The sequence below is a fragment of the Aplosporella prunicola genome, assembly GCF_010093885.1.
Source record: "Aplosporella prunicola CBS 121167 unplaced genomic scaffold K452scaffold_17, whole genome shotgun sequence".
NCBI lineage: Eukaryota > Fungi > Ascomycota > Dothideomycetes > Botryosphaeriales > Aplosporellaceae > Aplosporella > Aplosporella prunicola.
The window spans coordinates 659,898-671,973 of NW_022983545.1; the positions used below are offsets into that span (position 1 = coordinate 659,898).

The following is a 12,076-nucleotide window of genomic DNA, read 5'->3' on the forward strand; positions in this document are numbered from 1 at the left end:
TCTATCTCTGTCGCGTTGCCGAGCAGGGCACGGCTCCACGCGCCTCGAAGCCCATGGAAGGGCCGGGCCAGACGGCGACGCGGGAGCGGCAGCCGAGGATCCAGAGCTTAATTCGCGAGCCGGTCGGTTGAAGGCATTGGTGTTTCTGCTGGGCGGGTGTGCCTACCCACCAAATAACTAATGTGAGAGAAAGAGAGGAATCGGGGAGGGGGGGTATATAACCTCAAACCGCGCTGCTCTTTTCTGTTTCTTGCCCCATCGCTGCCTTTGCGCTTCACGCTCGCTTTCTTCTACTTCTACTTCTTCTTCTCCCCGGCCTTTCTACCGACTCCCTCTTTCTTCTTTGGTGCCGGTCGCCGTGAGCCGTATTTTTGAGGCACCATGAAGCTCCTTTCTGGTGTCCTTGGGGCTGCGCCTCTGCTTTCTACTCTCTGTGCGTGGCGTGCCCTCTTCCTACCCCAATCCCATTCCCACCATGCCCAGCTCTTGCTAATGCTCTTCCATAGTTACTTCTTCCGCCTACGCCCAAACCGGCGCAAAGTACACCGACGAGGAATCGGGCATTGAATTCTGGTAAGCGCTTCTGGCGTCCGGCACCTCACACAAGCCGGGCCCCCGCTGACTTTCCCTACCCAGGCAATACACAATCCCCGATGCCACGTCCAAGGGCGGCTTCCAGCTCGGCATGGCCCTCCCGCCCGAGGGCTCCGACTCGACCGACGAGTACATCGGCCACATGGTCGGCGCGCTCCAGGACGGCGCCGGTTGGTCCGGCATCAGCCACGGTGGCGGCATGACCTCCAGGCTGCTGCTGATCGCCTGGGCCGACGGCGACAAGGTCCGCACCTCGTTCCGCTACGCCACGGGCTACACGACGCCCAAGATCTACACGGGCAACGCCACGCTCACCGAGATCTCGTCGTCGGTCAACGAGACGCACTTCGAGCTGACGTACCGCTGCCAATGGTGTTGGTACTGGGACCAGGACGGCACCACGGGCTCCGCGCCCCCGACGGGCACCACCGAGGTCATGGGCTGGGTCCAGGCCATGGACTCGCCCGAACCCCCCACCGACTCCGCCGGTACCATTGGTCAGCACGACAACGGTATGGGCCAGTTCGGTTTCCAGGTCGCCAGCGCCCGCAACCCTTCTTACACCAGCTGGGCTTCCAAGGCCACGCCCACGACCACGCCGGGCGCCGGCAACGGCACCACGCCCAGCCAGACGACTACCTGCGCTGGTGGCCCCGTCCCTACCGGCACCTCGTACGACTACATCATTGTCGGCGCTGGTGCTGGTGGTGTCCCTCTCGCTGACAAGCTGTCCGAGACCGGAAAGAGCGTGCTGCTCATCGAGCGTGGTCCCCCCTCTTCCGGAAGATGGATCGGCGACAAAGACCCCTACTCCAACTGGCGCCCCGAGTGGCTCGAGGGCACCAACCTGACCCGCTTCGACGTGCCCGGTCTCTACAACCAGGTCTGGAAGGACTCTGCCAACATTGCTTGCGACGACTTGGACGTCATGGCCGGCTGCCTTCTCGGCGGCGGTACTTCCGTCAACGCCGCCCTCTGGTGGAGGGCCCCTGCCATCGACTGGGACTACAACTTCCCCGAGGGCTGGAAGTCCACTGATATGCAGTCCGCCGTCGACCGCGTCTTCACGCGCATCCCCGGTACCGACCACCCCTCGATGGACGGCAAGCTCTACTACCAAGAAGGCTTCAACGTCATCTCGTCTGCGATGGCTGCCGGTGGCTGGAAGAGCGTCGAGGCCAACGATAACCCCGATGCGAAGAGCAAGACCTTTGCGCACACTCCGTACATGTACCAGAACGGAGAGCGTGACGGCCCTCTGGCCACCTACCTCGTCACTGCCAGCAAGCGCGACAACTTCAAGCTGTGGACCAACACTGGCGTGCGCCGTGTCGTCCGTGAGGGTGGCCACATTACCGGTGTCGAGGTTGAGTCGAGCGTTGCCGACGGCTACTGCGGTACTGTCAACGTTACTGCTACCACTGGTCGCGTTATCCTGTCCGCCGGTGCTATGGGTACGCCCAAGATCCTGTTCCGCTCTGGTATTGGCCCTGAGGACCAGCTCAAGGTCGTCAACGGCAGCTCCAAGGACGGTGCCACCATGATCAACGAGGCTCAGTGGATCAACCTGCCCGTCGGCCAGAACCTGAACGACCACACCAACGTAAGTATATACTCGGAGCCTTACCTTGAATCACATGCTGACTGAGCAACCGCAGACCGACGTCGTCATCAAGCACAAGAACGTCACCTACTACGACTACGACGCCGTCTGGAAGAACCCCGTCAAGGCTGACACCGAGTCCTACCTGAACAACCGCACCGGTATCCTCGCGCAGGCCAGCCCTAACATCGGCCCTATGATGTGGGACACCATCGAGGGATCCGATGGCATCACGCGCCAGCTCCAGTACACCGCCCGTGTCGAGAGCTCTCTTGGTGTCGACGACCACCAGGCCATGACCATCTCGCAGTACCTCGGTCGCGGTAGCACCTCGCGCGGTGTGTTGAGCATCACGTCCGGGCTGACCATGTCCGTCTCGACGGCACCCTACCTCCGGACCGACGAGGACAAGGCGGCCGTGATCCAGGGCATCAAGAACCTGAAGGAGGCGCTGTCCAAGGACCCGAGCATCATCATGCTGAAGCCGGGCAACGGCACGAGCGTCGAGGACTTTGTCAACGACTACACGATGTCGGTGTCGTCGCGCACGGCCAACCACTGGACCGGCACCACCAAGATGGGCACCGACTCGGGGCTGAACGGCGGCACGGCCGTCATCGACACGGACACGCGCGTCTACGGCACCGACAACCTGTACGTCGTCGACGCGTCCGTCTTCCCCGGCATGATGTCGACGAACCCGAGCGCGCTGATCGTTTCCGTCGCCGAGCACGCGAGCGAGAAGATCCTCGCGCAGGAGGACCTCAAGCCCGTCGCCAAGTACGGCCAGTGCTCCGGCAACAACTACAAGGGCTCGCGCGTGTGTGCCGAGGGCCTGAAGTGCACGCAGACGGACTCCAACAACCGCTTCTACGCGCAGTGCTTGTAAGCAGGGCGCGGGTGAGTGGTGTAGGCGGAAGTGGCTTTTTGTTTCGTGTAAATTCTTCTTTTTTCTGGCTTCGGGGCGGCAGTACATACTGCGTATACTGCATGGTCGCTGCAAGGCTTTTGTTCTTCTTTTAAAGCATTCAATCAGTTGATAAGGCGATCAACCATCCACCAATCAACCAATCAATCAATCAAGCGTATAAGCGGGATTTTTTAACTCGACCATGCTCTTCCAATCTTCTTCCTTTTGCCTCGCGATGCATGGTGACATCTGCCTGCCGTTTGCTTGCGTGCTCGCGCACCGATTGATTAAGGCAGACTCGATTGAGTCGAGGGAAAAAAAAAGTATGTTTTTCGTATTCGAGCTGCATGCACGCCAGCGACGCATGCGGCATGCGCAGTCCGCACACGCTCCGCTAATGGAGAGACCTGAGCCCGCGAGTCGGAAGGCGGTGCTGTGCCTCGCCGCGCTGCGCCGCGATAGGTACAGTACGGTACAACGCCATGCCATGCCATGCCATGCGCTGCGATGTCCTGCGATGCGACGCGATGCGAGGCGCGCTTTGGCCCTGAGGCTTGCAGAGCGCATAGGTTGCGGGCTGGAGGGGCGGAGAGGGGTGCTCCGGTTGTTTGTTTGGGAGGAGGTAGGTTGATGTGCAATACGTAGGCGGCGCTTGGGATGATGATGATGATGGAGAGGGGAGGGGGAGAGAGAGGGAGAGGGAGAGTTGGCTAAGTAAAAAGGAATACGAAAATTGTAGGCAGTGTAGCGAAAAGCTCAAGGTGGAAGGTACCATGGACCATCGAGTACGAGTGCCCCTGGTACCTACCTTTCCAGGCAAGTACCGCGCTGGGAACCTCGAATACCTAGGTGGGAGTCGGCATGTCGGTGTTTTGTTTTGGGAGTGTGCAGCAGGGCAGCCTTTCCCCTCCATATCGGATGCTTTAGCCAGCCAGCCAGCCACTCACTCCTTCAGCCAGCCAAGCAGGCGGCAGCAGCCGCGAGTGATTGATCCCCGCAATCTGCATCTGCGTGCTGCAAGGATGCGGGGAGTTATGTCGTGTGTGCAACGGGACCCCCACGCTGTGCGTTTCAAGCAGGGCAGATGATGGGTGGTGGTGGTGAGGGCGCTCTCCTTATAGGGTCGAAGATTAGCTACCTATGGCCAGAGCAGGAATACGGGACGAGGCGCTGCTGCTGCTGCAGACTTCTACCGCGGACAGACATTGTCGTTGAATCGCAGGATCGCCGTGCCGGGCCGCACGGACGCGCTGTTCATCAATCGTCTTGACTCCGACCTCTGACTGATTGTTGCCCGCCCGCCGCTTCTACTTCTTCTTCTGGCCCACTCCTCCTCCGACGACTCCTCCTTCCCTCGACTTTTGTTTTCTTTTTCCCTCTGTGGGTATGAACTTCAAGAACGACCTTTCCCACTGGCCTGTCGGACAGGAACACATCAACCGCTGATCCCCTTGACCACCATCACCATCACCACCATCAATAAGCAACACCACCACCACCACCACGGTGATTCGCTGTACCCTTGTCTCTCATAAACCTATACGGCAGCAGAGCCGCAGGAAAATTTTCAAGCCGCTTATCGGGTTGCTCTTTCTTTTTTTATCTCGCCCTCCTTCTTATCTCGGTTGGCCGCGGCGAAAATGGACTCGTCCATGACGCTGTTGAGCGCCAACATCCAATTTCTCGTACGTGCTCGTCTACCTTGCTTCCCCTTCAAGTCAGTGTAGCCGTGGCTGTCTTAGATTCTTATATAATCGGTGCTTCCGACGACTAGCTGCTAGCCGCCCTCCCCTCGCACCATCCAGACTAGAGCCGCATGCTGATGCTGACACGATGCTTTACTGGCAGAACACGCAGCTGGCACTGATCCACATCCCGCTGCACCTGTACTCCAACTTCCTGCAGCCCATCCTGCAGCTGGTGCTACCCTCGAGCCGCCGCCCCACCAGTGCCGACGGTGTGCGCGCCCGCCGCTCCTGGGCCTACGAGCACCCCTTCACCAACATCTCCGTCACGCCCATCGAGTGCTCGGTCGCGTGTTCGCGCGAGCTGGCCCAGGACCTGTTTGTTGCCGTGCGCGACCGCCTCGAACCCACCTTACGCGACCAGGTCTCCATCACCCATGAGGACTACGTCGTCATGCAGGTCGACGGCGAGGGCCTCGACGCCGGCCAGCGCGTCCTCGAGCTAACCAGCCCCCTAGCCATGGCGGGAATGTATGTATGACCCGCGGCGCGCTGCATCGACGGACCATGGCGGCTCACCGATCCCCCTACAGCTCTATCTTCTTCATCACGACCTACTTCTCCGACTACATCCTGGTGCCGCAGCGCGCGCGCGGGCACGTCGTGCAGGCGCTCGAGGACCGCGGCTTCGCGTTTGAGCACACGACGTCATCGTACGTGAACCCGGCCAACGGCGTGCACACGCGCTCGCACTCGGGGTCGTCATCGTCGGTGGACGCGCCGATGGCAGGCACGCCGCCGCCCGCGACCATCGACGAACTGCAGACGCGCACGTTCGCGCTGCTCAAGCAGCGCAACATCCTCTTCACGGTGGACCCGAGCATCCAGCTCGTGCAGTGCGCCGGCAGCAAGGACAGCAGCGGCAGCAGCGCGAGCAGCAGCAGCGCGACGACGCTGACAAACGGCACGACGACGACGAAGAGCAACGGGGCGCCGCACCGGCCGCCGAGCAGCGCGCCCGAAGACCCGCTGCACCTGGGCCTCGTGAAATGCCTGATCAGCGCGCCGCACCCGGCGTTCCTGTCGTTGACGCTGACGGACACGGAGCCGGCGTCGGTGCTGCTGGAGAAGCAGCTGCTGGCGCACTTTGCGGCCGACGCGCTGCTGGGCGGCGGGCAGGAAGCCCTCGTGCCCCTGACGCTCGACCTGCGCGGCATCCCGCTCGAGAGCACCGGCATCGTCTGCGGCGTTGCGGGACGCCTGGGCGCAGCGGCCCCGCAGGCCGCCCAGGAAATGAGCTATTTGAGCACGGCGAGGGCGGGGACTGTCATGGTTGCTGAGGGGGAGTTGGAGGGGGCGTTGGAGGCGTTGAGGGGAGTTGGTGCCGGTGCTGAGGGGGGTGTTGGTGTGGGCGTAGGCGGGGGTGATAGCATGTTTGTGATGGAGTAGGGAGTAGGCTGTGGGTGGTGGGGGATGGGATGGGACGGGACGTGCTGAGAAAGATGAAACAAAAAATGGTGAGACGGGCGTTCAAAGTAGGTAATGTCGTTGTGTTGGAGCGAGAGGAAAAAAAAGGGGGAGCATTGGACGGACATCAATGCCAAAACAACAACTGCTGCTACAACAGCTACAACACACGACTACGGTATAACGAAGGCCTTTTCGGTTTACTTGTTTGCTCGTTTGTTTGTTTGTTTGTTTGTGTGTGATTGGTCGGCCAATTGATCTTTGCTCTTGCTCTTGCTCTTGCTCTTGCTCTTGCTCTTTGTCATTTCTTTGTCGTCGTTGTTTTAGTCCTGTTTGTGTGTCATGTTTGTTGGTTCAGTGCAGTTGGGCTGTGTTCTGTTCTGTTTAAGGCAGTTATGTTGGGTTATGTTGGGCTGGGTCAGCATAGTGCGGTAGCATAGTTAGTAGCATGTCTGCGTGCGTGCGTGTGGGTTTAGGTTTAGCTATTAGTATTAAAACCCACCACTCCCTCGCCGACTGGACTGTCCTGCACCGAAGCAGTGAATCGTGCATGCTCCGTTCCCAAAGGACGTGTTTAAATTTAAACAGTTCAGCTGTGTCTGGCTTGCTGTGCTACGCGTGATTGGTTGGTGTGGTTGGTTGGTTGGTTAGTTGCGTGCATAGCTTCTGATTGAGTGCTAGCTGCCATCCGATTACGTTTAGGAGGTGCTGTGGGTCACTACCACTCCCTTATAGTAAGGGCTGATTATATTTAATAATAGTGGTGTTTACCATTACCATTACAGCTACCACTATCACAACAAGGCAAACGCTATAACGACGAGAGCTCGGCACGTAGGTTAGCGAGTCAATTTCCCGGGAATGAATGAGTTTTTAGGACTAGCCTCGCTTTGAATACCGGTTGAGGTGGCGTAGCTAGCTGCTTGTTGGGAGGGCTTAGGTCTGATAGGTGGATTGGATTGGTTTGCGCGTTGGGTTGTTGGTTTATAGGGGAGAGGGGAGAGGGGAGAGGGGGGAGGGGGGGAGGGAAGTGCTGTGTGGGCTGTGTGGTTTGGGAGGAGTAGCGAACTATCCCCACCAGACTTCACCCCTCAGGAATCCGGTGGTTTACAGGCCCAAGAACGGGCCTCATTTAACCTGCCCCAAATCCTTCGAGCTACATCCACACCTATATCTACCGCAGCACAAGCCGCGCACCAACTCACGACGAGTCAGGTACAACGCCTAAACCCGCGGAGACTTGCGTTTTAGGAACCGCTATGAATGTGGCGGCGCTTCATACCTATGTGTGCAGGAAGGCGGAAGGAGGTTAAGAGGTTGGATGCGAGTCCTTTATATAGGTACTTGCTACGAGTGCTTGCTGCTGTGCCTCGGCGTCATGAAGAGGTGGTGGTGGTTGGTGGTGTTTGACGATGATGTGGGATACTATCGATCACTGATGCGTTATTTGATGGTTTGTTGTGTTCGGCTTTGCTTTGTTCGTTGTGTTTGTTGGCTGTGGGCTTGTGAGTGTGCGGGCACGACCCGGTGGTCGATGGGTACTGGCTGTTCCTGAGTTGAGGTTGAGGGAATATGGTATAAAGAAGTGTGGAACCGTTTCTCGTGCTTCTGGGCTTTTATATATGTAGGATATGGTGTTTCGTTGGTGCATTGTTCAGTGTCTGCGCTTCTCGGGGTAGGAATATCATGTATCCAAATCCTATCCTATATCATAAGCCGGGGAAAGTGTAGTATACACAGCTAAAAGGCTCATCCTCCACGAAGAAACTGTCTAGGTTAAACAGTGCATAACCAGCAACGACACAGCCATCTACCCATCCACCACAATCAGACAGTATCCAAAGAAGCAACAAACAAGGCGAAAATACAGTTCAGTTTACATACCTCGATAGGGTATAGAAAGCGAGAATCTAGATACACGGAAGACAGAAGAAGCATAAAAAGCCAACCTCAAGATCGCTCACAGTAATCATGCACTGCGCCCTCTTCGCCCTTGAAGAGATCAGCAGTAAGAGCGCAAGGAAACTGGACAAGACAAAGTACATTGTTTGGGGGTACTAACGATAACACATCTAGCAGCAAGCTCCTAACCAACCCAGCAGCCTCAACACCGCCCACCCGATGGCAACAATATAGATGTGTCTCGACATCAACCACAGAAGCCACTAACAGTCAGCACCGCTCTGCACTGCTGCACTGCACCATCATCACCATCATCACCAATGTTTCCTCAGGGAGCGGGCGCGTAGTGACACTGCATTACGCATGGCGGTTGGGGGTTTTGTGCTTTGTGTTTATACCGGCCCAACCATATAGCTGACTTTCTTGCTTTTGCTGTTAGTTGCTGTGGGTGGCTTGTAGGAATGGTTTGCGAAGGCTTCTTTGCTGGTTTATATACCCTCCACCCCCAACTCCCTGTCTTCAATACTCGAGAACAGCGCACTATTTGCTCGCTTTACGTGGTCTCTTGGATGCCAGCACAGTCATCCCCTCCCACCACACGCACACACACAGACACACACACACACCTCACTCAATCAAAAACGTCATCTCATTACGAAACGCTATACAATCGCAGCAAGCCTTCTAAAATTCTATCGAAACTGACCTTAACATCAGTACGCAACCTCTAAATACATGTACAAAAAAGCGCTTTCTTCGACCAAGACCAAGCGCGGGTGCTGCTCTAGGCGTAAGTTGCGGAAACGCTAGATGCGGGGATCGTGACGGTCTTGAAGACTGTGGCTGTCTCGGTGACTGTGGACGTGACTGTGACGATAGCGGTAGCGGCCTTGGACGCGGTGGCAGACTTGGAGGAAGCAGCAGCAGCCGTCTTAGAAGCAGAAGCAGACGCACTACCGCCGATAATCGACGCCGTCTCGACGCAGTCCGCAGGCGCAGTCGCGCGCGCCGGGCCACGCTGCACCGGATTGCAACCCGGCAGCCTGTCCAGCCACCCACGCACCTCCTCATCCACAAGCGGCGACTGAACGCACGCGTCGCGCTCCTCGTTCGTCCACACCTCGAAGCAGTCGGACAGCGGATCGCCGCTCTCGCCAATATTGCACGTCTTCATGGCCTTCTCGAGCACGCCCGGCTCCCAGCCATTCAGGAAGTCCGCATGAAATGAGTAGCCGGTGGGGTCGCCATTGGCGAGCACGAACGGGGCGTCGCCCGCGCCGTACAGCCCGTCGAAGCCCGTGACGTCGAACCAGAACTCGATGAAGAGGTGGGGCAAGACGCGGGGATGGGAAGCGGGGCAGGCGCCCGAGTCGGGGGCGCCGTTACCCTGCGCGTCGGCGACCGGGTACGACATGTGGGCGGTAGGGTGCTCGACGTCGAAGTCGGCGCCGTTCCAGCAGTAGGGGAAGTGCACGGAGCCGGCGAGCCCGTTCGGGCAGGCTGTGAAGTTCGCCGGGAAGCCCGACGACTTCGTGTCTGGCCCGTGGCAGAACCACTCGATGGCGGCTTGCTGCTGCTGAGTGGCTGCGGGCGCGCGCAGCATTGCGTCGCCGGCGATCATGCGGAAGCCCTCGGGGAAGCCCTCGATGATGGAGGGGTCGGACTTGCCGGTCTTCGCGTTGGTGGCTCGGTTGCTGTGCGCATGTCAGTCAGTATGTCATGAGAGAGAGGCTGGCTGAGCTTTGCAAAACTTACAAGTAGTAGAGCACGCGGTGGTGCTCGGGGACCAGGGTGAAGGAGCGGTTGGTAGGGTCCTGGAAGAAGAGCGGCGGCATCCAGTAGAGGCTCTTGTCGGGCTTGACGTAGACCTGGCTGCAGTTGGCCGACTGGGTCTGCTCGAAGTCCATGGTCGGAGCGATGGCGTTGGCGCCAATGAACGAGTGCATGTGGCTGCTGATGACGCCCGGCTGGACGATGGGGTCGAGGCGCGCCAGCGCGAGGGGCTGGTTTATCCACTCCTGTCTGAAGTAGAGGCCGTGGTAGTCCAAGGAAGCGTAGTCCACAGGCGTTGCGGTGACGGTTGACAGAGCGGCCAATGCCGCGCCGACGAAACGAGCGATCATGTTGTTGCGTGCTTTGGCAGAGAATGTGTGTGTTTTAGTTGTTTGGTTGAGTCTCACCAGGAGACGAAAACGGAAGGCAGTGTGGTATGTAGTGAGTCTGGCGGCAGACGCTGAAGGCTTACTGAAGAAGTGAAGCAAAGTTGAAGGGAATGACAGAGCCACAGACTGGCTGTGAGTCGACGCGAAAAAAGAGTGTAGTTTGGACCTGCCTGAGTGAAGTGACGAAGTCAAAGAAAAAGAGGTGGAGAGGGTACGTTGAATATAACAGGAAGGGCAGAAATTGCACGCAACAATGCCACCAATCCTACCGCTCCTGCTCGGCCTAGTGGCGCATGTGGCTTGACAGAACAAAGCTGCCTACTTATTCGACCTGCGTCCCGAGCCGCCCGAGCAGCCATGGTGGCTGTCCAGTGACGCCTCGAGTCCATGTCCAGACCGACGCACGTTTAGTCACCTACCCACCTCGCGAAACATACCAAAATAGCAACAACGCACAATAACGTTTGATGCTGCATGAACGACACGAGGAGCAGCAGCCCTGGTAAGGTCTTCATAAGCCAGTGCTGCGCCGCCAATAGTGGTCCGTTTCAAGCGACATTCCCTCAGGAATGTCCCCCGGGCCTGCGTCCGCATCCTGCCTATTCCTGGAGGCTGATCGCCGTGATTTGCCTCGGGTTCGCTGAAAGACGAAAACAATACCATTGTACAGGCACTTAATGCCCATGCAAACTTGACCCGTGTCGACATGTGTCAAGTGCCGGGGTGCGAGAAAATTTTACTGTTTGCCAGGTTACGCAAGATGCTGCCATGCAGCTGCAGGCAGTCTCTGGCGGGCGGTTACAAGTATCCCGAGAGTTGGCGTCGTCCAAGTAAGAAGTGAGCGCTGGCAGCTGGCCTGGCATCATCGCACAAAGCGAGCCGCCACGCCCGCGCAGTGCATGCACACACGCCCACCGCATGCAGACAAAGCGACAAAGGCAAAAAAGAGCGAGCAACAAAGACCAATGGTCTTCATCTCTTGGATATAGTTGGCCGGGCGTTTCAGCGCGGTTGGTGGCGCACACGCAAATCTCGGGGGTCAGGGGGCTGCAGGCTGATAAGACTGCGCGGCTAGCAATCTGTCACGAGGCTGCGAGGCGACTTGCGTCTGAGATGGCCCTGGTGATGGTGACTGCGTGACTAGGTCGTGCTTGGAGGATGGTGGGTGTGGGTTGTACAATGGCGTCGATGGCGATGTCGTGTGGAGATGGCCGAGGTCCGGGCTAGTTAGTCGTGGCCGGATCGAGCTGGTATAATAGCTTCAAATATGACCAATATATAAGCTTTTTGATGGTGCAAAAGCCACTACACCTATATTTTGGTATCTTGTAGACATATATTTGTGATTGTTGTCCAATCGACTTGCAACAAGTCTAAGATTTTCCACTTCCGCACACAGACGGCGGCCATGACTAAGCCAGCCCATCCTCGGGCCATCCCGAACAAGCTCTTGCTTTTCTCGGCTAGCTCCCGTACGCCTTAATGCCAACATTGAACGTCGCAGAGGGCTATTCCGCGGCACTCGCCGTGCTTTGAGTCACTGTCTAACATGGCGGCATCAAGCATTTGTTCGAATGCCGAGACATTGTGCAGATAAACACTTATCCTCTCTTAGATCCCTACTCATATAAATACCCTTTCCGCTAATGTAATACAAAGTCAGCGTCCCTGGCCCAGTTGCCTATCCCTTCGCATGTCGCCGGCTACTGTCTTACAGGCTGCCGAGACGCCTTTCCTGGTTATATAACCGTCT

General features: G+C 57.7%; 3 protein-coding genes across 3 annotated transcripts; 2 read left to right on the plus strand and 1 right to left on the minus strand.

Moving 5' to 3' along the window:
• The first annotated feature begins 94 nt into the window (after positions 1–94).
• K452DRAFT_359982 (carbohydrate-binding module family 1 protein) lies at positions 95–3,193 on the plus strand. The gene is made up of 4 exons (XM_033546306.1): positions 95–433; positions 507–573; positions 637–2,197; positions 2,253–3,193. Exons 1-4 carry the CDS (start codon positions 382–384, stop codon positions 3,084–3,086), a joined length of 2,514 nt encoding a protein of 837 aa, XP_033396073.1. The 5' UTR covers positions 95–381; the 3' UTR covers positions 3,087–3,193.
• A 1,613-nt stretch (positions 3,194–4,806) lies between these two features.
• Positions 4,807–6,729, plus strand: K452DRAFT_289101 (uncharacterized protein). The gene is made up of 2 exons (XM_033540776.1): positions 4,807–5,323; positions 5,386–6,729. Exons 1-2 carry the CDS (start codon positions 4,941–4,943, stop codon positions 6,239–6,241), a joined length of 1,239 nt encoding a protein of 412 aa, XP_033396074.1. The 5' UTR covers positions 4,807–4,940; the 3' UTR covers positions 6,242–6,729.
• A 2,077-nt stretch (positions 6,730–8,806) lies between these two features.
• K452DRAFT_274083 (uncharacterized protein) lies at positions 8,807–10,503 on the minus strand. Its single transcript, XM_033539177.1, has 2 exons — positions 9,917–10,503; positions 8,807–9,855 (listed from the first exon to the last, which is right to left on the minus strand). The coding sequence occupies exons 1-2, from the start codon at positions 10,282–10,284 to the stop codon at positions 8,946–8,948; spliced, it is 1,278 nt and encodes a 425-aa protein (XP_033396075.1). The 5' UTR covers positions 10,285–10,503; the 3' UTR covers positions 8,807–8,945.
• Positions 10,504–12,076: the final 1,573 nt, after the last annotated feature.

Bases quoted from the DNA above. Each gene is read 5' to 3' on its own strand.
- K452DRAFT_359982 (XM_033546306.1), top strand. From the start codon at position 382: ATGAAGCTCCTTTCTGGTGTCCTTGGGGCTGCGCCTCTGCTTTCTACT. The intron at 434-506 runs GTGCGTGGCGTG...GCTCTTCCATAG, and splicing joins GCCTCTGCTTTCTACTCTCT to TTACTTCTTCCGCCTACGCC. The intron at 2,198-2,252 runs GTAAGTATATAC...GAGCAACCGCAG, and splicing joins ACCTGAACGACCACACCAAC to ACCGACGTCGTCATCAAGCA.
- K452DRAFT_289101 (XM_033540776.1), top strand. From the start codon at position 4,941: ATGCTTTACTGGCAGAACACGCAGCTGGCACTGATCCACATCCCGCTG. The intron at 5,324-5,385 runs GTATGTATGACC...ATCCCCCTACAG, and splicing joins CCCCTAGCCATGGCGGGAAT to CTCTATCTTCTTCATCACGA.
- K452DRAFT_274083 (XM_033539177.1), bottom strand. From the start codon at position 10,284: ATGATCGCTCGTTTCGTCGGCGCGGCATTGGCCGCTCTGTCAACCGTC. The intron at 9,856-9,916 runs GTAAGTTTTGCA...ACATGCGCACAG, and splicing joins CACCGCGTGCTCTACTACTT to CAACCGAGCCACCAACGCGA.